Source organism: Colletotrichum godetiae, assembly GCF_030913485.1.
Source record: "Colletotrichum godetiae strain CBS 193.32 chromosome Unknown BDP55scaffold_9, whole genome shotgun sequence".
NCBI lineage: Eukaryota > Fungi > Ascomycota > Sordariomycetes > Glomerellales > Glomerellaceae > Colletotrichum > Colletotrichum godetiae.
In genome coordinates this window covers 989823-1014290 of record NW_026851257.1, presented here as the reverse complement: position 1 = coordinate 1014290, position 24468 = coordinate 989823, and the positions used below count along the sequence as shown (strand labels likewise).

Genomic DNA, 24468 nt, shown 5'->3' with positions numbered 1-24468 from the left:
GGGAAACTGTGCCGATGGTTCGGACGTAATGATTTGTCCGTGTCTCCTGAAGGGCTGCGCAACATTGACTAGCTGGCAGGTGGTATTTCCAAGTGAGGAGGCCAGGGGGGCCATCGATACTCGATTCTCGATGAAAAATCAGGGTAGAGCAGCGAGCTAGAGGGGCAAGAAAGGGAGAGAGACGACCTGAGAGGACCAGCGAGGGGAGCGAGGCACACGAGGCAGCAAGCGGTCAACTCTCGCGTCTCTTGAAAAAGTGACGAGCTAGTCTGAGAGATGAGCATTCGCCCTTGCCAGATGCAATCTTGCGTCACATGGCGCCCGGTGATGTCGGCGTCTGATTGGATTTGGAGGTTGTGGTGTGGTTGCCATCAGGATGCGGGGAGTTGCAGTTTGGGGTCAGTTGCTATCGCCATTGGGCAGGCCAGTCCTAGCTTTTTGGAGTTTTGGAGGGCGATGACCGTGTGGGAGGGCGTATTCCCCTCGGCAGGATGGGCTCTGATTTGATGTTGAGAAGGAGGATGATGATGAACGCGAGCTGGGTTGTCCGGGGTGTTCGCAGATGCTTCGCTCGAACAAGCGTCCAGCTCGTGGCAAACAACAAGACTAAGCACCCGCCTCCAAGACATTTCCCCGGCTTTGACGCTTGTCAGCACCTTGAGCTTGGTCCTCGAACTCAGCCTCAGGGTAGGCTCAAGTTTGAATGATAAGACTTATGGAATGTCGAGTTGAAGAAGAAGCGAGGCCTTGGCAATGCAATATGGCAGCCAACCGCCGGATGGTGCTGTAGATAGACTGATAGAAGACGTGGGAGTCAGCCATGAGCTATGCGTATTCTGCAAGGGGCCGATAACAACTCACATGTCGGGCGGCACTCGAGACCCGTTCCAGCAGGCCATTGCTGCAACCTTTCTCGATAACCTGGCAAAAGGCCCTGTCGCCGTGCCCATTCTGGCGATCATGTGCCGGGGCGGGACAAGGAAAGTACGGACGGACGTTGGGATTGACCGTTCGGATCCGATAAGTCTAGCGACCGTTGCTGCTAGCAGTCTCTAGCGCATCTAGTGCAGGTCGAACTGTGTGATTGCCCGTCTCTCCCTACCCCAGCTATCCGTCCCTTGTTAAATGCGTGGGCGGTGGGTGCCAAGGTCCTGTGCAAGTCGTCAGTGTGCAGTGTGGTGTTGTCGTGTTTAACGTGCCGGTATCTTTGGCCGGGTTGGGGGGTCCCGGTCTCATGCACCTTTGAAAGGTGGAGACGTACCTAAAAGTACCCACGATCACCTGAAGGGGCCTTGCCGGGTGGTGCCCAAGGGAGAAATAAGCGGGTTCATTTCCCTCGACTGCCGCACCACGCACCGAGAGACTCCGATAAACTTGCATCGCCTCGATGTACTTGTCCTTCTAAATTACCTTGCTTCCAGGTATGCGAATGCAGAAAGAGTACTTGCTCAATATGTTCTCCATCCAATTCGGCCCATCTCATCTCATCCCTTGAAAATCCCGTATCCCTCTTCCCAGTGTCTCCTCTTAAACACTGCCCAGTCCCATCCAAAGTCTTGCCATATGGTCCTAGAGAAGAACTCCATCAACGTCAGCGCCGTGATCAAAACATCAGACATCGCATGCTTTCCTTTCATCTTCTCATCAAACGCCCTTAACCATCTCGATGCTCAAAAACTTGAACAGAGCGTGGTGACATTCCGCCCGTGTTGAAAGAGGAAAGTCGCCTGTGCCCTCCACGACAGAGTGACATGCCCCCTCGTTGCAACCCTCACGGAGACAGCTGGCTGGAATGGGGCAAAGCTCCAGGATGCCCTCCATCTCCACCCAATGCAGTTCACCGTCACCCACAAACAGACTCCAGATAACAGATCAATAGTATATGCAACGAACACATCGTCGATATTGATTCTACATAATGGCAGGCCCCATGGCCCGCATATTATAGAGAAAGAGAAAGTTTCCCATCGCAACTTTTGAGCCGACTTGTATATATCCCCAGACCGTACCGTCCGTCTCCGTCTCCGTCTCCTGTCCCGTTCCATGACAGTCCTCGTGGGAAATCAATGTCAGTCAGATGCGACGTCCCGTCTCTGCTCATGCAAAATCCGCTGGTCCCATCCTTTTCCAGCCGTAAGTCTCGTTGCTTTCCTTGCAAAATAAACGCCAGTCCAAGACATACGTCCACCCCAATAGTGACGCCGAGCCCCATGCCCTATCCATAGAAAGTACAACAAGAGAAAGGAAATAAAATGTATCTAGTATGTAAATAAGGGGAGATACCGCCTCTGGATATACCACAAACATACAATTTCGTCAGCAGCCGTCTTCTTCACACTCGCTCATACTTCCGTAGCCCGTGTCAGTCTCCATACCGACAACGCTCTTGGTGATGCTGAGGCAGCGGTCCACCATCTTGTGACGGACGTCCTGCTCGAGACCGCACTTCTCACCAGGAGCGCTGCCAATCCAGATTCGGAGGCTGCCGGCGACGCGCTCCAGAGACGTGCTGAAGTTGTCAGAAGCCGACTGTTGGGCGTACAGTTCTTCCATGAGCTTAAAGAGAGCAGTGCATCCAAGGAGAGACATGTTGGCGGTAGCGCTGGGGCGGGCAATCTTCTCGATGATTCCGAACCCCTTTTGCGATGGAGTGGCCGCCAGCTTGGCACGTTGAAGGTGGGCAATGGCCATGGCACAGTCGAGAGCCATCTGGACATCGGGTGATTGGGCGATAGACGAAGAGTCGATAATGGCGGCAATCTTGCTGAGAGACTTTTGTTCGCTGGTCGGCTTGATGTTCTGAAGAGCAGCGGCGATGTTGGCTCCTCGCTTCTCGTCAACGAGCACGGCGCGAGCCACCAGAGCGCGCGCCTGCACACCAGAACCAATGGGGGAAGTTTTCAGAGCGGTAGCCAAGCAGGTTGACACTACTCTTGGGGCATCACCGTCGTCCTTGGTTGCTTCGAGACTGGTAATCAAAGCACGCTGGATGGTCTGGCTCGACCACCAGGCAGCAACGGCATCCAGGGGCGATCGAACGGCTTGGTCATCGACGACCGTGTCCATTCCGTCGTTGTGCTCGGTAACTCCCTCGGTAGTCGACAAGTTCCACGCCAAGTTGTAGGCTCGCTGAACAACGCTGTTGTTGAGGACGTCGTCGCATTCTTGCTCGATAAGGGCAGCTAGGTGCTCGGGAAGATCATCCTCAACCTGCTCAGAGTTACGGCGCAGCTGCGAGAGAACGCGGTTCTGGTTTCTCGCCTCATTCCATAGGGAGCGGGCGACCTTCTTGGCGACGATGTTGTGGAGTCCCTTGGCACCGAGGTCCCAGAGAAGTACACGGACGTGAAGGGCCTTGAGCATCAGCCGGGAAGGGGTATCGGGAAGGGTGCCTGATGCCAGGAGAGTCAAGGTCAGACGGCTCTTGTTGATCTCAACATCGCCTCCTGCAAGCTGGGCATCCAAAGCAATCGACCAAGCCTTGACACGAGCAGCCTCCTGCTCTTCAGTGAGACCAGTGAGCATTTGGTAGCCGTGTACACCGATAGCATTGCGCATGCTGAGCTTCATCGTCTTCATGATCAGAGCGGCAGCCTCGAGGAAGAAGTTGTGCTGAGGAACCCAGACGGTCTGGATAGCAGTCAACCAAGCTTGGCGACGGACGTGGATCGGAGATGCAACGGAACCAGCGGCCTGGAGCGATTCTCGAAGACGCTGTGCCTTCTTGGGTTTCTTCTCAGATGGCACAAAGAGCGAGGGCACAAAGACCCACAAGCAAGTGCCGAGGAAAAACAAAAATTTCAGATGCGAGATGATCTGCGCAGGAGAGATGTAGTAGCCGCCAATGTGCATGTGAGAAGTCGATCCAAGGTAGCTGAGTAGTTGGATGGGCAGGGCAAAAAGACCGCGGCCCTCTGGCGACTCGTTGCTTTGCTCGTTCTCTCGCACAGCCTCGACGATCATGAGACCGGCGAGCGAGCCGACCATCAACTTGCCGAAGTACTGACTACTGTTGCCCCAGCGTCCTTGTTGCTGCATCTGTTGCTGCTGCTGCTGTTGCTGGATTTGTTGCTGTCGCATGACGTTGGGGTTTCCGCGGTAGTTTTGCTGCGGCATGGGATAAGGCTGACCAGCCGCCATTTGCGCAGAAATAATGCGCTTCATGTCGTCAGGCACGGGAATCATTCCTTGTGCAGACTCGCCGCGCGGCGTTCCGATGGGGGTGCTCATGTACTGATCCTGGGGATACTGCATAGGAGTCGGTGGTTGCTGGAGAGGGCTCATTGCACCATTCATCGCGCCAGCCATGAAAAGCTTCTCAAAGGCAGCGATTCGGTTCTGCATAGCATGGTTCTCATCGCAGAGACGGTTATTCCTCTTCTCCAAATGCCGTATGTACTCGGTGGCCTTGCTCAGAACCTGCGATTGTCAGTAAATCGTCTCGTCATAATGCATCGTCTGTACGACTTACCGTAGCCTTGTTTAGCTTGTGAGCTGGCGTCAAGCCGTGAAGCTCCTCGCGGTCCTCGGTTGTGTCTTCTCCCCTAGCACTCTTGGACATGATCCTCAAGCTGGGGACGCTATCTCGAAGGGCGGCAATTTTGTCATTGAGGTTGGTGCGATATCTCTTCTCAATCATGTTGTGGGCCGTCTTTTTGATGGGCTGACCATCTTCATCTTCCTCATCATCATCATCTACATCAGCCGAAGACTTGCGCTTCCTGCTGGCCTTGCTAGAGTCGTGGGCATCGGGAGACGACAGTCCTGCTGCCTTGTGGTCGCTGGTGGCGGATCCGGGGCTCGGCTCGCTCTTGGGAGATTGATACTGAAGATGGGCAGGCATGGCGATATTTCTGAGCTTTTCCTGCTGAGCGGGAGTCAGACGACTCAGCGTCTCTTGCGCGACGGTTGAGGGTTGGCCTCCTCGGTGGGATTGCTGGTTGTTGGGGGCGTGAGTGGGAGCGGCATAGAAGCCAGCCTGGGCGAGAGTCGAGTGGTCAAAGCCGGAGGTGACCGCAGGAGGGCCGTGTTGTTGGTGTTGGTTATTCGGAGAGAAATCCCACGGAGCGGCAGTCTGGAAGAGAGGAGTGGCGCCAGCGGCTGTGGTGACGGCAGCGATGTTGTAGGAGTCGTACGGGGGGGTGTCTTGAAAGGGCCAATTGTTTGCGTCGTAGTAGGCCTGATTGTCGTTGGCGATGCTGGATCCAGTTCGGTCAGATTTGACGTTCTGGCCGTCGGAGTCGTCGAGGAACGACGGGGGCACGCCGAGGTTCGAGTCGTCGAGGCCAAATAAGGCGTTGGGATCCTGGTCCGCCATGTTGCAGAGCGGTCAAATATGCAACTATGGGCTGATGCTCAATTCATCGAAGTCGAGTCGGGCCTGGGATTCTTTGGGTGCGCTCGGCGCTGGGAATGGGGGCCAGGTCCCGAGTCTGGAGCGGGACTCGATATGAGTGGCCGGCGAGCAGCGACGGGATCGGTGGACGAGGCCGCAGGGGCCAGAGATTGGTCGTGTCTTTTGGGTTGGAGTAGTGAGGTATCGGGAATGCGAGAGCAATTGACGGCAATCAGCGGCGTGGTGCTCAGCGGGAAGAATGTCTGGTCGTACGACTGTCGGCAGAAGGCGATGGACAGATGGGGATGGAGGAGTGGTGTCAGCCGGGAGGCAGAACGGAGAGACCCAGAGGGAAAACAAGCGAGAGGGTCGAAGTCGTATGACGCTGGTCTGGTTTTGCGGTGCCTTATTTTTCCTCTCACGGATGCGACGCAGCGAATTGACGGGACTTGCTGGGGGTGGGCCACTGCTCAGGGCCAGGCGCTGCAGGTCGAGGGAGGGAAGAGAAGAGGGGCGGGGGTTCTGTCAAAAGTTGTGTGTGTGTGTGTGTGTGTGTGTGTGTCGGGGGACTCGGTGGTTTGCTTGATGTTCCTTCTGATGCATGCACATTCAACGTGCAGAGATTATCTGTAGTCGTAGTCGTACTCTGTCTGTCTACGGATACAAATTGTCGAGAATTCGAGATGTTCAATTGCGGTTTGACAGTTCCAGTCAATGGGTGGAGGGCAAGCAATCGGTGATCGAATCGAAATCGGGTGGGAGGGTCGAAGGAGAGCGAAAGAGGGAGGCAGAGAATTGGGAGAGGGAAGGAAACGGGGGGAGCATCGTACGATTATCTAGAAACTACGCCTGATATGAGCCCAGAAACCGCAGGAGCCCAGACCACCACCCGTCCCTGCCCGTCCTTGCCAATGATCCATCTCGCCAGGTACGTATTCGTGCCTTCCCCAAGTGCCCAAGTCCCTTGGTACACCTACCCATTCGTACCTTCCACCTAGGTATCCATGCCCTTTAGACTCGACACAGGAAGGGCAGTCTTGGGTACCTTACCTTCCGCGACCCGTAGCCCGTCGTGCCCGCCCGCTGCCCGTTCCTCTCACACATTTGACTCGACCGTCGAAGGTACGAAGTACGTACTGCCGTCGTCGACTCGTCCCTGCTTTGCTGCCCTGCGGATCCGGGATACTGCCACCAACACTGCCTTCCTGCCAGGTCTGCTTCATTGAGCTTCATGAGGAAGTAGGCACGTAGGTAAGGTACTCCCAAATCTCAAGACTGCCGGCTGCCGGCAATGCTCCCGCCGGCTGGCAATTCCAAGAAGGTCCACCACTTTGACAGCAGGTACGTATCCTCACACGTTGTTTAATATGAGACGATACCTTCCTCCCGTCTGCCCGCTCGCCCGCCCGCCCTGACTCCCCTCAGGTACCGACCTTACCTCGGGCACCACTCAGTACTCCGTACACTACCTACTTATCCAGGCGCGCCAGGCCAGGGAAGGCAGATGAACGAGAACTCAGTCAACTCACTCAAGTCCCACTCGCAACAACGATGTGGGACGCCAAAAGTCTGGCAGTCTGTCTCTGAGTCTTGGGATCAGCGCTGGGAGATGCCGGATCGGACTTGGTCATGGACCCCGGGGGACCAGGAACATCGCGCCGGCCGCACCCTCCCTCACTTTCTCAGTGACAAGCGTCTCTCTCACCTTCTCGCCCTGCCCCCTCTCATCATTCAGAATACGCATCGCTCATCTTACAGGCTTTCCCCACTCCAGAAACGCCACTTTACAGCCAAGAAATACTGCGCCGTGGCACGCCTGAGAAGTGAGTACCTAGAGGGGAAAAGGGCATGAGGGACAAGTCAAGAGTGAGAGAAGTGTGTGAGAGTTCACCCTTCGGATGAGAGGGGGGCCACCCGGAGCCGGGAACGCCTTGGTAGCCCAACGCTTGAACGCTTCCACATGCTGTCTACAGTTACGGACCGAAACTATCGCTTGATACCGAATCCTGAATTCCTATGGATTTTCAATACACAGTGAGGTAGGTACTACAAGCGCTGTCCACGAATCCGGTCATGTCCTCTTGCCCCTCACCTCTTGCCTGTACTCGTACTCTTCAGGCACAGGTAGAGCTCAGCTCCTCCTCACAAACACCTGCCAGCCAGGATCACCGCCCAACTCCAGCTCAGCTCGATGGGTGTCCCATGATGACGACGGGCATTTTCTGCCCTAGCCTTTCTCTGTCTCCACACTTCATTTGCGATCGTCTTCGTTTCTTCTCAGTTTCTATTGATCTTCGATTGTTCGTGGACCGTACGTAGGCACGTAGGTACTCACCAATCTATCCATACTTCGACCCTCGATGGCCAAGACTCACCGGCGCTCGCCGTAGCGTTGGGTCGCCGGATCACAAAAATTGCAAGACACCTGAAGAAAGAAAGGAAAGAAGACTTCGCCTCAGCGGCCCTCACTAAAATTGAGAGACACTAATCAGCCGTAAGCTAGTAGAGCTTGACTAGTTCCAATATCTCCCGATGCTGAAAGCCTGAAAGCAGCTGTGGCTTTTTCCCACTATCACTTTGTCACCGGTGGCGCCTCGGTTTCTCTCTTTTCGCTTCTTGCTTCTCTTGGGCTCGTTCAAGAGTGTTTCTCGTGTCCGGACATGTCTCTTATCTCCCCCACACAAGCGCGCGCGCGTCACGGTCCTTTTGGTGCTTCATGCTTCTCTTCCACTCGGGGCCGTGTCCTCGACTCGTGGACCGTGTTCGCCCGCCTGTGGCTGTCTTTGCTTCTAACTTCTCGGTGCTTTCACTCACACCTAGTGTGCCAGTCTCCCCCCCGTCCACCACACCTAGGTAGCACACCTTGCCCTTTTGATTCTCATCCAGCGCCTCAGTAAGTGTCTCACAATCGAGCATGGCTGCGACTCACCCTGCTTGAGCCTGTCGCAACACCACCAAGAGCGCAGAAGGCCAAGCAACTCACCCCGCAAACACGCTTGACGTTCGCTTCTAATTATCCCCCCCAGCCCGTTGTACCTCGTGCTCCAACGTCTTCAGCAACTTCCAAAGAACCGTAGAACTGTAAACGTCTGGACAATGTCTCCCTTCATGATGAATCGTCATCAGTTATGAACCTTACAAGTACCATCTGCCTGCCGACCAACACATGCTCTTTGGCTCCCCTCACTTCTTCACTGTGACTGAACTTACTGGGCAACACTACCCCTCCCCCATCCGAGACACGAAAGACAATCCCTTAACCCTCCGTTTGGACCGTCTGAAACGCCTATTCGTCCTTGACAAGCATGGCACGAACCCTGAATTGCATTGTGCAGCATTGCAAAGGTGCGAAAAACGAGGAGGGCAGAAAATAAAAACTTAATCATTAAATACCTGGATACTATCCGGTTATTAGATCGTCTCGTTCCAGAGAAGGAGGGCATGACAGGTCATCTACCCTTTGTCCTGCGCGTACTGACTCTTGTCATAAACTTTCATCATTTGAACCGGAAACCCCTCTTCCCTTCTTGCTATGTAAAATGGTATTTTGCGTATATGCGATAAGAATCCGATGGAAGAAAAACAACATGATCCAATCAAGAGACAACGCCAAGAAACGTCTCTCTCTCTCTCTCTCTCTCTCTCTCTCTCTCTCTCTCTCTCATTTCCCCTCTCCTTCATCCCGTTTCCAAAAGGAGTAAAAAAAAAAAAACCAGTTCATCATGACATTACCCTACGGTCGCCCGCCAGGCCCTGCTTTGCGTTGTCCACAGTCTATATGGGTATTTTGCCCCCTTCTCCTTTTCTAACCTCCCCGGAAACCTGCCCACGAGCTACACCCCGTTTACCAGATGTCATCATCACTCCTGACCATCTCCAACGTCGGCGTCTTGGGCTCCAGCTTCTTCATCCTCTTCCGGTCAGCCTTGGTAATAAGCGACGGCGTCATGGGCACGCAAGGCGTGAAAGGTTGATACGGCGAGTAAGGCACCGCCATGCCAGTAGCCGGCGTGCGGGCTCCCGACGGCGACAGAGGTCCCGTGCGCGTGAACACGGTCTGCTTGGTGGTCTGCGACGCCAGCGAAGGCGAGCTGAGCGCGGGCTCGTACGCACGCAGAGGCAGGGATCCGCCAGTGCGGACTGCCGAGGGCGCCTTGGACCGGAACCCGGCGCCTGGCAGGGGCGATGCGGGGAGCTGGAACGAGGATCCCGGCTTCGGGGACGAGGGTAGGGTGGAGCTGAATCGGGCTCCCGGCTTCGGGGATTGCGGGAGCCCGATGAGCGGCGCGGTCGATCGCTCCGAGACGGCCGAGTTGGGATCCATTTCGGAGGGCGCTGCTGACGGCTTGCGGACGTGGCCGATTGGAATCTGGCCGCCGATCCGCTCGTCGATGCTCTGGGTGCTCTCCGGGGAGTGGTCCGGGCTGACGGGTGATACCTGGCCGTTGTGCTGGTGTACTCCGTACGGCATCTGCATCTGGCTCATGGGTACTGGAGGTGGCGGGGGCGGCGCGTACTGCCGCGGCGGGATGGCGTTCATCTCTTGAGCCTCCTGTCTCGGGAAAGTCCCCGTCATGGGCGTCATGATGGGTGATGAAATGCTGATACCTCGTACATTCTTGTCCTTCTTGGGAGAACGCAGGGCCGAGAAGATGGACGAGGCCCTTGACTGCTTCTTCTCCGGCTTCTCCTCTGACAGGTTCAGGTTGCCTGGTTTGTGCTTTTGCTTCCTCAGGGACGAGAAGCTGGCATTCGTCGGTGTTGGTAGCTGAGGGTTGGCCGAAAGTACCGGTGATCCTTCCAGCTTGATGCCCTGCAGTTTGGCCTCTTCCTGCTCCATCACGTACTTGTACATCTCCTCGAGTTGCGTTTGCGCCATTTTCTTGTCCTTGGCGACGATACTCTGGTCAACGGTGAAGTCTACTCCGGGCGCCTGAAGCGTTGACGTTGGTGTTGGGTTGATGTAAGGGGTCTGGGGAGTTGGGTACTCCGGGGTCTGGTACTCCTCGGCACCGGGATACGAAAAGTTGCGAACGGGACTCCGGGGGATGCTCCGGGGCGAACTCGGCACCTCAAGGGTGAGTTTCGGGGGTGATTTTGGATCGTCGAGTGGCTCGTCGAGTCCGACTTCAAAGTTCACCTCGTCGTCACCGGCAGTGAGGGCCTCGCGACGTCTTTTCGATAGTATGAGCAACAAACCGGCGACCAGCACCAATGATACTCCGTAGGAACCGACGATGGCGCCGATCTGGTAAGGGAGATATGCAGGGTCTCTGAGAGCGTTTGCAGATGCAGGCGGTCCGTCCTCTGGTGACGGTGCGGGATCCCAATCAATGTTCAACGGATTGTTGTTGCTGCGAGTCTCCAGGACAGACGGTGACGGGGCTGCGTGTGTGATGTAGCTGTTGCTGCACAAGAAGAAGAAAAGAACGAAGGTCAAGAAGTGAAGCCGAGGACACGAGTTAAGAAGGGCTTGGACGGGTTTCATGGTGAGGTGGTGAGGACACCGCAACTCTTTTTAAAAGTCAAATCCAGCTTTGATGATCTTACCTCCTGGAGGAGGGTCCGAAACACATTGTGATGGAGAAGTTACATGGAAAGGCACGGATATGCGGCGTACAAAGGGTATATAGCGGCTGGTGAGGTTCGGCAGTGCGTCGAGATTGGCGCTGACCGTGTGCTCTGGACTCTGACTTGCTGAACACCCAGGCACGACTCCTGCGAAGCGGTCGCACTTGCATGATGGCGACGATAAAATAGCGCCCAAAATGGCTCGTGGCTATTAATGTCGTCTGCAGAGGAGGCGGGAGCATCAAGGGCTTCCCGAGATGTGGTTGGACGGATCGACGTGATGGCAGGGGGCCGTAAGCGCCGAGGATGGCTGCCGGGGGCATGATTGGGTTGCTCCGTCACATTCAAGTTGATCCAACCCCGCGCCGTGCCACCCTTCGTTGTCGTTCAACAAGAATTCTGCCAACTCAATTCGCCCTCGCAGGGCAATAACCATGTCCTGCCATGGCCCCGAAAATGGGTGACCACTAAGAGCCGGAATCACCGTGGTTTGTCGTGAACAGTGGTGAAAAAGAGGAGCGGTTCCCAGGTCAGCTGTTCAGGTGGTTCCGCCTGTCGTCCTCGCTTCTCATCCTGTCTCTCAAATCTCTCAAGTCTCGACTGTCCAAGGTACACACATGCGAAGTGAATCCAGTTCCCCGATTCCAGGTCCAAGTCCCGGCAGCGGGAAGGCCATCCCTGCGTTTGGCCCAGCACTATCTCTTTCTGACCGCATAAGCAGCTGCAATAGGGCGCAACGTTATTGCACTGGCCTTGCCCTCTGGGGCATCGTATCACAGGCGTCCTCGAATGGGATCTCTGCCCAAGTGTGACTTCACATTGCGGGCAGCATTAAAGCGTGATGATCGTAACTTCATCACTGTGATAGGACCGACGCCCTTTCCCTCCCGTACATCGAGCGATATCGACCGATGGAACGTTGACTTTTGTTTCTGCCCGTTAAGTCGCTCCTGTTTCTCATCCTCGACGGATGGGAAAACTTTGGGCGAGCACGGGTGATTGTCCGTTCGCTTTCGGCGGGTAGCGAACAACCCTTCGCGAGTCATCAAAGCAACAATAAGGGAAACAGACTTTGTCCGAGCGATGATTATTCGCTTTACCCAATGGAGCGTTCCATAGTTCCTTACACCCTTCCAGCCGGTCTGGCACGTCTGTGTGTGATGGAAACGGCGGGATGGGACTCTTGATCGAGGAAACAAAAGCCAGCTTGTCGAATCAACGCCTCGCATGATGGTCTCGGAATAGAGAAAGGGGGCTGTGGTGTTCACCCCGCGGAGCTCAACCGACAAACCGTCGGCGAATGCATCCGAATCCGAGAGCAGTGTGACTGCGCCGCCTATTGAAACCTGTGGATGATTGACGCAATAGGGCTTCTTTTGCCTGAGCGTTGGAGGAGCATCGAAGCAACGGAAGAAGCCAAACTGAATCGTCGGGTCACCGAGTGGTTGGGTAGGATGAGTAGTCCATATCTCAGTGGGTGACTTTGAATGCCACAATGAAAAGGTATGTATTCGTCTGAGACTCAAAGAAAGAAGCCATCGACGAGAGTTTAGCGGTCCGGTATGGGAGCGTTCCTCAGCTGCTTCAGTGCGAGCGTCGTGCAGGTGGGTCGCGAAACTATGCGGATCTGCGGATGCACGTGCGTAGCGAGGGATCCTAATCAGAGTGGGGCTCCTTCCACGTGAGCGGTCACCTGATGTCGTGTGCCAGGTACTCAGGTACCGCGATGTTGACTTGGGTACTGGTGCCACGGTCAAGTAACCGTTAGACGCGTCAACTAAGCCATGGGACGCGACCCTCTCTGTCAGAAGATGAAGTCAAGCAGAGCATTCACTTCTTAACCACTTCTTGTATGTCAATCTTTGCATTTGATGCCTCTTTCTCGCCAATGATCGCCTTCCAACAATGAACTCGTCAAGTTCGGCCCCAGGCCCGGCCGAATCCATCCTTGCTACGTTGAACCCAGCGCAATGTCGCGCCGTAACGTCCAAGAATGCCACTGTCGCCATCCTGGCCGGCCCTGGAAGTGGCAAGACGCACACCTTGACATCGCGTGTCGTTTGGCTCGTGGACAACGTCGGATACGCGCCTACTGACATGATTGTCGCCACTTTCACGGTCAAGTCTGCACGGGAGATGAAGGAGCGCATCTGCAAGGCCCTTGGGGATGACCGTGGAAAGAAGATTGTTCTGGGCACGTTTCACAGTATTGCCCGCCGTTATCTGGCTGCCTATGGCAAGCGTATCGGGCTTCATGAAAAGTTCGCCATTGCCGACGATGGAGACTCGAGGGCCATCATCCAAAGGATTTGCAAGCGATTGCAGCTATCAGTCGACCCCCCTGCTGCAAGATCCTGGATCAGCAAGAAGAAGGCTAGAGGTGACAGTCAGGCGCCATTGAAGCGGAATGGCAAGCCAGTGCCCGAGAATCGCGACCTGGAGACATGCTTCCGAGAGTATCAGAGCCACCTCGAGCGGTCCAACCTGCTGGACTATGATGACCTATTGACGCAATGTGTGGAGCTACTACGAAAGCATCCTTCATGCGTCGCCAACGTTCAGGCTGTGCTTATCGACGAGTACCAAGACACCAATGGCATTCAATACGAACTCATGAGGCTGTTTGCTCAAGCACGAGAACGAATCACCATCGTGGGGGATCCCGATCAGAGCATCTACGGTTGGCGGTCCGCCGAGATCAAGAACTTGTACCGTCTTCTAAAGGACTATCCCAAGGCGGACGAAATTTCACTGGAGGAGAACTACCGTTCCTCGCAAGCAATCTTGGATGTCTCCCTGAAGGTCATTCAACAAGACAAGAAGCGCTACCAAAAAGTCCTTTTGCCTATCCACAACAAAGGCACACGACCAGTTCTTCGAAGGCTCAAATCTGCGGCTGTCGAGGCCGAATGGATTGTGTCGGAAATTAGAAGAGCCCTGCTGATGGCCGGCAAGATGCTGACCAACGATGATGTGGCCATTCTCCTACGGTCGGCAGCGCTTTCCAGACACGTCGAATCTTGTCTGGGCAAAGCCGGCATTGCATACAAAATGGTTGGCGGTTTCAAGTTCTACGAGCGCGCAGAGGTCAAGGTGATTCTTGACTACCTGCGCGTCATTCACCAGCCCGACAACAATGATGCAGTGGCTCGCATCATCAACATACCTCGCCGCGGCGTCGGAGACACAACTATCAAGTCCCTTCTTGAGGAAGCCGAGAGCTCCAAGCTCAGTGTCTGGGTGGTACTCAACAAACACTGCCGGGGAGAGCGTCAAGCAAAGACGAACATCAAAAAGGCTATGGAGCAGAAGATTAGCGCAGAGCTTCTCAGACTGATTTCTGGCATCAGAAGAAAGATCGAAGAGCCTCCTATCGGAAGTCCGTACTACCATTTGGTCGATCTCATTCAGAATCTGCTTTCACAGCTCAACTTTCAAAAGTACCTTCAGGAGAATTATCCCGAAGAGCACGAGACGCGATGGGCCAACGTCCAGGAGTTCATCAGTCTGGCGGGTGACTTTATGCGAGACTTGAGCGCCACAGCAGAGGAGGACCGCCTCCCAGTGATCCATGAAGTCCAGCAGGTGCAAGAGAACGACGCCCTAGGCCGGTTCTTGGCAAACGTATCCTTGGCGTCGGATGCGCAACAAAAGGGAGATGCGGAGAACAAGCCGACTGTAACCATATCAACTATACACGCAGCCAAGGGCCTTGAATGGCCCATTGTATTTGTACCAGCAGTGTACAATGGATCCATCCCACACTCGAGGTCCGAGGATCTCGACGAAGAACGTCGGCTGCTCTACGTGGCCATGACACGGGCGCAGACACTCCTCTATCTCAGTTGCCCAATGTACAGCTCGCAGAATGGAGGAAACGGTGGCGAGCGTACTGAGCCATCGCCTTTTATCCCATCAGAGATTCATCCGTATTTCAGGAAAACCGGACCATCTTTCGAGCCTGGGATCCTACAAGAGATGGGGCGCATACTCCGGAGGGAGTCCGTAGTGCCAACCCAAGACAAGGTGTACAAGGACCTACCTCCTATGGAACGGCCCGAGGACAACTTGTGGCCCGAAGATCCAGAAGACTCTTTTGGCGAGAGGGGTGCGGGTGGAAGAAACATACCCTGGGCGCAAAGACGCCCTCGGGCACAGGCAACTTCAGCATCGGAAGAGGGTGATTCCCAGCCGATACCCACTTGGCACACATCTACAACAATGGATAGTGCTTCCAACTTCACTTTGCCGGGCTTCACGACTGCAAGCGCGGCCAGGGAGATGCTGGCAGCTGCAAGGGAAATGGCCGCATCCGCTCAGCGGAACGACTCTGGCCCACAAAAGTCGGCCGCGCCCAAAAAGGGGACGACGAAGCGGCCAGCTGATCAGCGAAGTCTTCTGGGATTCGTCAAGAGGACCAAGTCCGATTTACCGGACACATCCTATCCATCAGTACATCGACCATCTGCTCCCGAGCCACGATCGGTTGCTCAAGAGCTCCCAGAGTTGCCAAACTTGCACCAAGCGCAGCGCCCTGTGCCTGCCATCGAGCCAGGCCTCAGTGGTCACCGACTCGGGCAGGGAAGGTTACCCGCCAAACCAATAAGACCTGCTTTCGAAAGCACCGCGGGGCCAAAGAAACACTACACAAACTTTTCGAGCTCCCCGCCTCGACCAATATCTCCCGAAAAGGAGAATCAAGACACAAGTGAGCCACCGCCGGTCCGGGAACGACCGGCGAGCTGCTTACACACAACTACGACTACGAATGGCTTTGGGGGATTCAAGAGGCCGGCGGCGTTGAAGAAGGAAGGGGGCCTTGCACCGATAGACCGGCTGAGGAAGCCCTTTAAGCCGCTGACGATTAATAGATCATGAGGGCTCAAGAGGGCGTTTTGCTTGGACTTTGTTGCGGCGCTTACTACAGGCATGGCATTGCTCAGGTGTTGGCGTAGCATGACGATGGAAGAACATTAGATTAGTACTATGTACATGGAACATCTTAGTTGCGGAATATCTTACCTCGGGCACTTGACCTTAGTGATGAGCCCAATACAAGCCGAATGGGGTAAACCAAAGTCCCTGCGACATAACATTGTTCCTCCGAGCTGACGGAAATGTCTCCACTTTTCCCGGGTGCAGTCGGGGTGGGTGTGCCACCTTCACGCTTAGGCATATCGTTTTACGATGACTCCAGCGCATCCTTCGTAAAAAGGGCAGACGCTCGGGTCGTAATTAACGGCGGATGGAGAATATAAGCTCGTCGAGTGCAATGCAACAGATGAAGATGCTGTGGGTATTATCAGTCACAACAAACCATCTAGGCATAGCTCTCTGCCAGTAGACTACATATATTTGCTTTTCAATTACTTGAAAGCACAACAATCAGATTTAGAAGCCAAGGGCCATGTCCGCAGCAGCAGCGCGTGTCATCACAAGGCCCCAAGTCCTTCCCGCAGGTCTTCGGCCCCGCCCGCTTCAGCGCATCGCCTTCTCCACCACGCCGTTCCGGACCGCCGGCGGCACTACATCAGGCAAGACCAGCAACGGCAACAAATCTGGAAGCGGAGGAGGAGATCCGATTGAGATTCCGGTTTTCAATCTCCGACATATTACTTCGAGTCCCAGGGCACGGTTTTGGTTGATTACGGGGTTTTGCGTGATTGCGAGCGTGGAGATGTACGGGTGGTATAACTTTGGGCCGAAGATTTTGGGGTGGGAGGGGAAGGGGGAGGATGAGTGATGGAGCTACCTGTGAGCATCAAAAGACTCTGAGGATTTGTAGTTCGCTCGTTTGGGAAATTGTCCCTAGACGATGGTTTCTCTTATGTACCTACAGGAGCATCAATGCCATCAACCATGGCTTTGAATTAGGTGCTAGCAAGACCCGCCAAACGTGTACTTTTGCGAATAGCTCTCTTGTATGCTTATGGTATTGCTTATGTCTTAATATGCATACCATCATTGTATCAAGCGCGATCTGCATATCCCAAAGCTTATCGTATTTCCTTTCTGTATCTCACTTGTGCCAAAGACCACATGTTCTACTTGGAACATGTGAATGTAGGACAAGACTCGACAAGAGGCGATTGAACTCCGCCGAGGCGAAAGATCCAAACATTGCATTGAAAGGGCATTTCACGCGAGAACATACCCACTCAAGATCTCAGCAATAGCTTGTGCGGATGAATTCCCGGGGCCATCCGCATCACTCATGGCCAGCATACAGCTGGTCCAACCGTAAGTCTGGTCAGGTCGTAGGGTATGGATTTATACTAGGTACCGTTGGAATTTCCTAGACAGGGACAGTGTGAATGGTGGTCTCTCGGAAAATTCTTCTTCTCAAAACTTCTTTTTAAGTACGGATAAAGTTCATCAGAATCCAAGCGACGATTCACACATCAAGCGTCCAGGCGACCACAGGGACATGCCAGTGGTGGTCTAATTATTGTTAACAAACAATTTGCTGTTGCCTTAGTGATTATGAACTATGCTCTGCCATGAATATTCCGTATCTAAAACAAGGTAGGTGAATGTTTGGAAGGCCAGGGCTAGTTGATCGGCTGTGACACACTGAGTGACGCAGTAAGGCACCTGTTTGTGCCCTGAGTGGTCTAATAAGCACACGATGCTGACCGTGATGTATTGTTTCTATCGGCTCAGAGAAACATCCAAATTTAGAACCGAAATCTCCGGTCCGAGCCTTGAGCGGGACTGAATTGAAGTGCCCGGGTTAGAGGGTACGGAAGAGGCCCTGGAGTCCGGGGATTCCCCGCGTGGGCCTCCGGGAGGGTAGTCGACCATGTTCCGCATTGGGCAGGTACCTGACTAAGAGATGCCACGTGACTGTCATCGTGACGCCATTGATTCTGCGGCAGTGACAGCGGAGTGGCTGGGGAGCAACCCGCCAATGGAATGGTCCCCAAGCTCCCCCCAAGGCCCCAGCCGAGAGCGAACGATGGCCCCACTTCTGCGGGCAGGAAGCACCTGCAGCCGGGGGGGTGGTGCGGCGTTGCGCACCTCAGGCAGTACCGCAGTAGACCGTAGTGGGTGCCAGCACTGAGACACCCGCTGCCGCTGCTGTTTCTGGTGCAACTTGAGGTGGATGACGCAGGCACGCCGTAAAACGCGGGCGGAAGAGTCGCAAGTGCAAGGGCAAGTGCGCCACACGAGCAGCAGCCCACCGCACCTACCTTACCGGAGCTCCCAGAAAGCTTGCTACCTAGGTACCTACCCCAGCGGCAGGCGCACCCGGACGGCATCGTGTGTCACTGCAACCGCCCAACCTCCATCCGTCCCTCCCATTCCACACTTCACACTTACCATCTGCCATCAAACTATCCACCGTCCCTTGCTTTGGGATCCTTTTGCGCGACGGGCGTTTCTTTCCTCTATCTCTAGTCATCGTCGCGTATTCTCAATATTCTCCTTCTTCAACACACTTCTCCATCAGTAACCCGACCCTAGCCGCTGAGCGGCATATACGACGCTCACGATGACGCTGTTGAAGCTGCTCGGAGCCGGCGGCCTGCTACTGGCCTCCCTGAGCAGCGTTGCAGCAGAGCCACTAACACCTAAGCATGAAGCTGGACGATGCGCAATGCGCGGCCATTGTGGCAAGAAGAGCTTCTTTGGCAAGCAGCTGCCCTGCCCCGACAATGGTCTGGCTACGGACCCCGATGAAGACCTGCGAAAGCAGATTGTCGACCTTTGCGGTGCCAAATGGAACGCCGGTCCGGTTTGCTGCGATGCTGACCAGGTAAGTTATTGCCATCAAAGCTAGGCTGCTGTCCACCTTACTGATGCGTGCTGCTCAACAGGTCGAATCGCTCGCCTCCGAGCTCGGTACCCCGAATCAGATTGTCTCTTCCTGCCCGGCTTGCAAGGACAACTTCTTCAACCTGTTCTGCACCTTCACATGCTCTCCCGACCAGTCCCTCTTCCTGAACGTCACAAAGACCCAGGAGAAGAACAAGAAGACGATGGTGACGGAGCTGGACCAGCTCATCTCAAAGGAATATGGCACTGGTTTCTTCGACAGCTGCAAGGAGGTCAAGTTCGGTCCCTCCAACTCCAGGGCCATTGACTTTATCGGAGGTGGCGCAAAGAACTACTCCCAGCTGCTCAAGTTCCTAGGAGACGAAAAGGTCATCGGATCGCCCTTCCAGATCAACTTCCCCACCGAGTACAGTGAGCCGAGCATGGCCCCTCGCGACATGACGCCCAAGAAGTGCAATGACGAGGACCCCAACTACCGTTGCGCTTGTGTCGATTGCCCTGATGTCTGCCCGGAGCTCCCAGCCGTCTCGAAGCCTGGCGAATGCCATGTCGGCCTTCTGCCCTGCCTGTCGTTTGCGGCTATCTTCACCTACAGCATCCTCCTGTTCGCTGCCATCGCTGGCGTTGTGGGACACGTTGTGTGGAGACGTCGTGCCAAGAGAGAGAGCGAGCGCCTCCGACTCCTGCAAGATGCTTCTCCCAGCGACGACGAGGATGAGGGCGATTTGGTCCAGAATGGCGCCATGTTTGACAGGCCTCAGAGATATTACAAGATCAACACCTGGTGCGACGCGGCCTTTAGCAAGCTCGGCCACGCAGCGGCACGCTACCAGGGAATCACCATTGGTGTGACACTCATTGTCGTCATCATTCTCAGTGCCGGTTGGGTCAGGTTTGACCTTGAGAAAGACCCTGCGCGCCTCTGGGTTAGCCCCACGTCTCCTGCTGCTCAGGAAAAGGCATTTTTTGACGAGCAGTTTGGACCATTTTACCGCGCCGAGAAGGTCTTCTTGGTCAACGATCAGCACTCCAGCGGCCCTGCTCCTGTTCTCAGCTATGACACGCTAATCTGGTGGATGGGTGTTGAGAAGAGCGTCAAGCAGCTGAAGGGCCCCAAATTTGGCGCCAGTCTAAACGATATCTGCTTGAAGCCCACTGGCACCTCTTGCGTTGTCCAGTCTGTGGCGACTTACTTTGGCGACGAACCCTCGCTTGTTAGCAAGAATGGCTGGGAGGATCAATTGCGACAGTGCGCAAAGTCCCCCGTCGAATGTCGTCCTGATTTCGGCCTTCCTCTCGAGCCGAACATGATTCTCGGCGGTTACGAGGATGATCCCGCTGCTGCTCATGCCATGACTGTCACCTGGGTCGTCCAAAACGCAGCTGAAGGTAGTCCGGCCGTCGAGCGTGCTATGGACTGGGAAGTCGCACTCCGTGACCGTCTTCTCGAGGTTCAGCAAGAGGCTTCGGATCGAGGACTTCGACTTTCTTTCTCCACTGAGATCAGCTTGGAGCAGGAGTTGAACAAGTCTACCAACACCGATGCCAAGATTGTGATCATCAGCTATATTATCATGTTCCTCTACGCGTCGCTTGCCCTCGGATCTACTACGCTGTCGTTCCGGGATATGATCAGGAACCCAGCTGTCGCTTTGGTGCAGTCCAAGTTCTCACTCGGCGTGGTAGGCATTCTGATCGTTCTCATGTCCATCAGCGCCTCTATCGGGCTTTTCTCCTGGTTCGGACTAAAGGCAACGCTCATCATTGCCGAGGTCATCCCCTTCATCGTTCTTGCTGTCGGCGTAGACAACATCTTCCTCATCGTCCACGAGTTTGAACGCGTCAACGTTAGCCACCCCGATGAGATGGTCGAGGAGCGTATTGCCAAGGCCCTGGGACGCATGGGGCCGTCGATTCTTCTCTCAGCTCTGACTGAGACTGTTGCTTTCGCACTCGGAACCTTTGTGGGCATGCCCGCGGTGCGCAACTTTGCCGCCTACGCCGCGGGTGCTGTCTTCATCAACGCTATTCTTCAGATTACGCTCTTTATTTCAGTTTTGGCCATGAACCAAATTCGCGTGGAAGACCATAGGGCAGACTGCATCCCTTGCCTCCAGGTCAAGGCAGCCCGGGTCCACCTGAGTGGCGGAAATGGAAACGCTAACGCGCGATTCTACGAAGTCCCGGAAGAGAGCTGGCTGCAGCAATTCATCCGCCGTACATACGCACCGGCCATCCTTGCAAAGCAAACCAAGGCCATTATTATTGCCATCTTCTTGGGTATCTTTGCTGCTGGAATCGCACTTATCCCCGAGGTGCAGCTTGGCTTGGACCAGCGCGTTGCCATCCCCGACGGCTCCTATCTCATTCCCTATTTCAACGATCTCTACAAATACATGGAGACTGGTCCTCCTGTCTATTTTGTCACCAGAGAGTTCAACGGAACTGCGCGTAAGAACCAACGCGAGATTTGCGCAAGATTCACCACCTGCGACCAATTCTCCCTCTCCAACATCCTAGAGGGCGAGCGGAAGAGACCCGATGTCTCTTTCATCTCGTCGCCCGCTGCCAGTTGGATCGATGACTTCTTCCTGTGGCTCAACCCTGACCTTGGCGACTCGTGCTGTGTTGAGAACGGCAAGGCATGCTTCGCTGATCGCAACCCACCTTGGAACATCACCCTTTCGGGTATGCCCCAGGATGGCGAGTTTGTTCACTACCTCGAGAAGTTCCTCAAGGCGCCCACCAACGACGACTGTCCGCTTGGAGGCCAAGCATCATACGGTAACGCGGTGGTGGTCGACTCGGAGAAGGACACCATTCCTGCCAGTCACTTCAGAACGATGCATACCCCGCTCCGCAGCCAGGACGACTTTATCAACGCCATGTCGGCAGCCCGAAGAATCGCATCCGACATTACAAAGTCAACGGGTGTTGAGGTCTTCCCCTATAGTCTTTTCTACATTTTCTTTGACCAATACGCCAGCATCGTCTCGCTTACGGGAGCTCTACTCGGCTCGGCTGTGGCAATCATCTTTGTCATTGCATCGATCCTCCTGGGATCCCTCATGACCGCTCTGGTTGTCACTGTCACAGTCTGCATGACCGTTGTTGACATTATCGGGGCGATGGCAGTCTTTGGCGTGTCATTGAACGCTGTGTCGCTCGTCAACCTCATCATCTGCGTCGGCATTGGCGTGGAGTTCTGCGCCCATATTGCGAGGGCGTTCATGTTTCCGTCGCGGACCGTCATGGAGCGTGCCAAGAACCGCTTCCGGGGCCGCGACGCCCGTGCCTGGACAGCTCTGGTCAACGTGGGAGCCTCTGTCTTCTCCGGTATCACCGTCACCAAGCTTCTGGGAGTGTTCGTGCTGGCCTTTACGAGGTCAAAGATCTTTGAGATCTACTACTTCCGAGTGTGGCTGTCTCTGGTCGTTTTCGCAGGCACTCACGCTCTCATCTTCCTCCCCGTTGCTCTCAGCTTGTTTGGAGGCGAGGGATACGTTGACCCTGAAAGCGAGGGCGGCATCGAGGAGGATCTCGCCAGCCGCAGATACCGCGCTCTCGTCCCGGACGAGGACACTGATTCGGATGACGACTATTAGAATGATTATGGCTCTTCCTAGGTTTTGTAGTAATAGTTTCGAGACTTGGGAGTAAATATAGTGGGATTTTGCATTACATCTAAGTGTGCCTTTTGAGACTGTGTTTGTAAAAGTGACAATAGATCTCTTCCAATCACAGTCGCCCAAAGTCAAATGTGCAACATCGGAGATTTTGTCAGTAGACAGGTCATCGCGTCAGGCTGAATGGCCCTTTATGCGATTCTACTGTACAGAGGCTCTTTGTCCGTGCCTTGTTGAAGAACTGGTGGCTGGGCATTTTGGACGACAATCCCTTGATGTATGCAGTATAAGGCGAACCACAAGCCTGGCGTGCCGGCAACGTCTGGCTGCCACCAACGGCGAGGTGCCACATCGCGGGCGGGAGTAGGAGTGGATTGCGGTGACATGGTTTGTACAGCGCATCATGCCCATTGGGTGTGGGTTGGGCTGGCCGATGTTGGCGGGGGGTTAGGTAGTACTGTGTACCGTGGTGTTGATGTGGCATTGGGCTGGTGATACGCAGTGTCTGTGGATTGAGATGCGAGACATGGGGTTGGGTTTCTCAGTCGAATGCGTTTGGATCTTGAGTTGTCGAAGGTTGTAGAATTACACTCATTGAACAGAACTGAGGCTTCAGTTTCAACCCCCCCCCCCAAAAAAAAAAAACCCCCCGTACGTTCAGTTTCCGTCCCATCTTTTCCGTAAGACCGAAAGGGTTATACGGAGACTTTGGTCACGAGTGAAGCCAGATTTTATTATTTTATTTTTCAGACGAAGACAAACCCCCTACCTTGGATACTCTGTGCCGTTGTACCTAGACGTACTCTGTATACGAAGAGGGAAATACAAAGAAATCAAAAAAGTAGCCGGGGGTTGGCTTTGGGGGGGGGGGGGGGGAGCTTCACCTGAGAGTCAAATTTCCGTATAATAAATTGGCGGGTTTTCTTGTCGCTCGTGCCCCTTTGCGACTCGTAACTTTTTGTAAGGGTATTGTACTCTGCGCCGCAAAGAGAACACCGAACATAAGTACAAGCACAAGACGCGTTCCTCTTCTAGGAGAGGGCCAGAGTCTGCGGCGCGTGTGATGGTTGATAGCTAGTCAGGCTAGTTCAGGGGTTCGCTGATGATGGCCTCGGTATTGGGGACCGGTGATGGGCAGCCTTATTCGCAGTGTTCGTGCCTCTGCAACTGTAGAGAGGAATAATGCAGCATCACTACCTTACTTTGGCCCTCCATGAGCCCTCTGGACCCTCTCATCTGGTACTTGCTGGGATGAATGGACAGTAGAGGACGGACCAGAGTTGGGAGCCAGCGAGGACTGGACTGGACTCAGTGGACCGTCCGACTCAGTCAATGCCATACCTGCGCCGATCCCGCGAGGGCAGAGAGCGGGAGAGAGAAGTCTTGTGACGCCGTTTGGGGCCTTTAGCGAACGGAAACGAGTTATCCAGAGGTTGCATAAAGATGATGGAACAGGCGCTTCCTGGGGCCGAGATTTGGGGGGAACAGAAATGTTTGGAACGTGGAGAGTCGAGAGAGAGAGACAGCGTGCACGAAAGACGAGGTACAAGGCAGAGTACATAGGTACATACGGTGGAGAATTTGTTGAAGCCAATTGGACGCGCCAATATCCTGTTAGCGAATGACAGGTTGCGAAAATGGGATCCACTGCCCGAGCTCCCGAAGCGAGAGCCGCCCGCTGTCAGCACTGTCTGCGGGTTGGCTCACCTCTGAGAGCTCCCGTCAGGATGAGAGGTACCTTATCGCTGGTGCTAGGCTGTCAGGGGTAAGGTACCGGTAGACTTGTTTCCTCTTCCCGACCTGGAAGACGAGAAGCTTGAGAAACAGAGAAGGGCGAGAGGGTGTGAGAGCCTGAAGGATGTGTGGCAAGACAGGCTGTGAGAGGCCCTCGATAAAATAGCAATAGAAGTTCAGGCATTCAATGGCTGTGGCTGCATCTGTCTTTCGCCCAATATCCCGACATACCTTACCTTAGGTGGCCTGCTCTGGCTGTACGGATACTTGCTGCTTTCGTCGGGTGTCAGTGCTTCAGACACCTGGGGGCTGCATCCTCTGCCTTAGTGCAGCGCCTGTCTGTGCCGGGCATGCATACATTGGATCGTCTCTACATAGAGTCTAGAAGTACGGAGTAGATAGGTGCGACATCCTACCTATGCT

At 54.7% G+C, this 24468-nt stretch overlaps 7 protein-coding genes across 7 annotated transcripts; 4 read left to right on the top strand and 3 right to left on the bottom strand.

The window, feature by feature from the left end:
• Positions 1 to 2316: 2316 nt before the first annotated feature.
• On the bottom strand, positions 2317 to 4843 carry BDP55DRAFT_546618 (helix-loop-helix DNA-binding domain-containing protein; the record flags this gene model as incomplete). Its single annotated transcript, XM_060568672.1, has 2 exons — positions 2317 to 4419; positions 4472 to 4843. The coding sequence occupies 2 exons, from the start codon at positions 4841 to 4843 to the stop codon at positions 2317 to 2319; spliced, it is 2475 nt and encodes an 824-aa protein (XP_060432981.1).
• A 110-nt stretch (positions 4844 to 4953) lies between these two features.
• BDP55DRAFT_434989 (uncharacterized protein) lies at positions 4954 to 6175 on the top strand. Its single transcript, XM_060567553.1, has one exon. The coding sequence runs from the start codon at positions 5336 to 5338 to the stop codon at positions 5966 to 5968; it is 633 nt and encodes a 210-aa protein (XP_060432980.1). The 5' UTR covers positions 4954 to 5335; the 3' UTR covers positions 5969 to 6175.
• Positions 6176 to 6339: 164 nt separating this feature from the next.
• BDP55DRAFT_629241 (uncharacterized protein) lies at positions 6340 to 7187 on the top strand (the record flags this gene model as incomplete). Its single annotated transcript, XM_060571999.1, has 3 exons — positions 6340 to 6457; positions 6587 to 6676; positions 6817 to 7187. 3 exons carry the CDS (start codon positions 6340 to 6342, stop codon positions 7185 to 7187), a joined length of 579 nt encoding a protein of 192 aa, XP_060432979.1.
• A 1103-nt stretch (positions 7188 to 8290) lies between these two features.
• BDP55DRAFT_435006 (uncharacterized protein) lies at positions 8291 to 8978 on the bottom strand. The gene is made up of 2 exons (XM_060567554.1): positions 8546 to 8978; positions 8291 to 8439 (listed from the first exon to the last, which is right to left on the bottom strand). Exons 1-2 carry the CDS (start codon positions 8776 to 8778, stop codon positions 8349 to 8351), a joined length of 324 nt encoding a protein of 107 aa, XP_060432978.1. The 5' UTR covers positions 8779 to 8978; the 3' UTR covers positions 8291 to 8348.
• A 201-nt stretch (positions 8979 to 9179) lies between these two features.
• BDP55DRAFT_629240 (uncharacterized protein) lies at positions 9180 to 10823 on the bottom strand (the record flags this gene model as incomplete). The annotated part of the gene is made up of 1 exon (XM_060571998.1): positions 9180 to 10823. The coding sequence occupies one exon, from the start codon at positions 10821 to 10823 to the stop codon at positions 9180 to 9182; it is 1644 nt and encodes a 547-aa protein (XP_060432977.1).
• A 5294-nt stretch (positions 10824 to 16117) lies between these two features.
• BDP55DRAFT_605473 (uncharacterized protein) lies at positions 16118 to 16649 on the top strand (the record flags this gene model as incomplete). The annotated part of the gene is made up of 1 exon (XM_060571101.1): positions 16118 to 16649. The coding sequence occupies exon 1, from the start codon at positions 16314 to 16316 to the stop codon at positions 16647 to 16649; it is 336 nt and encodes a 111-aa protein (XP_060432976.1). The 5' UTR covers positions 16118 to 16313.
• A 1497-nt stretch (positions 16650 to 18146) lies between these two features.
• BDP55DRAFT_766128 (patched sphingolipid transporter) lies at positions 18147 to 22358 on the top strand. The gene is made up of 2 exons (XM_060580958.1): positions 18147 to 18665; positions 18727 to 22358. The coding sequence occupies exons 1-2, from the start codon at positions 18402 to 18404 to the stop codon at positions 22288 to 22290; spliced, it is 3828 nt and encodes a 1275-aa protein (XP_060432975.1). The 5' UTR covers positions 18147 to 18401; the 3' UTR covers positions 22291 to 22358.
• The last annotated feature ends 2110 nt before the right edge of the window (positions 22359 to 24468 follow it).

Excerpts from the sequence above, each read along its gene's own strand:
- BDP55DRAFT_434989 (XM_060567553.1), top strand. The coding sequence starts at position 5,336 with ATGCAACTATGGGCTGATGCTCAATTCATCGAAGTCGAGTCGGGCCTG.
- BDP55DRAFT_435006 (XM_060567554.1), bottom strand. The coding sequence starts at position 8,778 with ATGCCCTCCTTCTCTGGAACGAGACGATCTAATAACCGGATAGTATCC. Across the intron at positions 8,440-8,545 it reads GGGAGGGGTAGTGTTGCCCA|GGAGACATTGTCCAGACGTT; the intron begins GTAAGTTCAGTC and ends TTCATCATGAAG.
- BDP55DRAFT_766128 (XM_060580958.1), top strand. The coding sequence starts at position 18,402 with ATGACGCTGTTGAAGCTGCTCGGAGCCGGCGGCCTGCTACTGGCCTCC. Across the intron at positions 18,666-18,726 it reads TTTGCTGCGATGCTGACCAG|GTCGAATCGCTCGCCTCCGA; the intron begins GTAAGTTATTGC and ends GCTGCTCAACAG.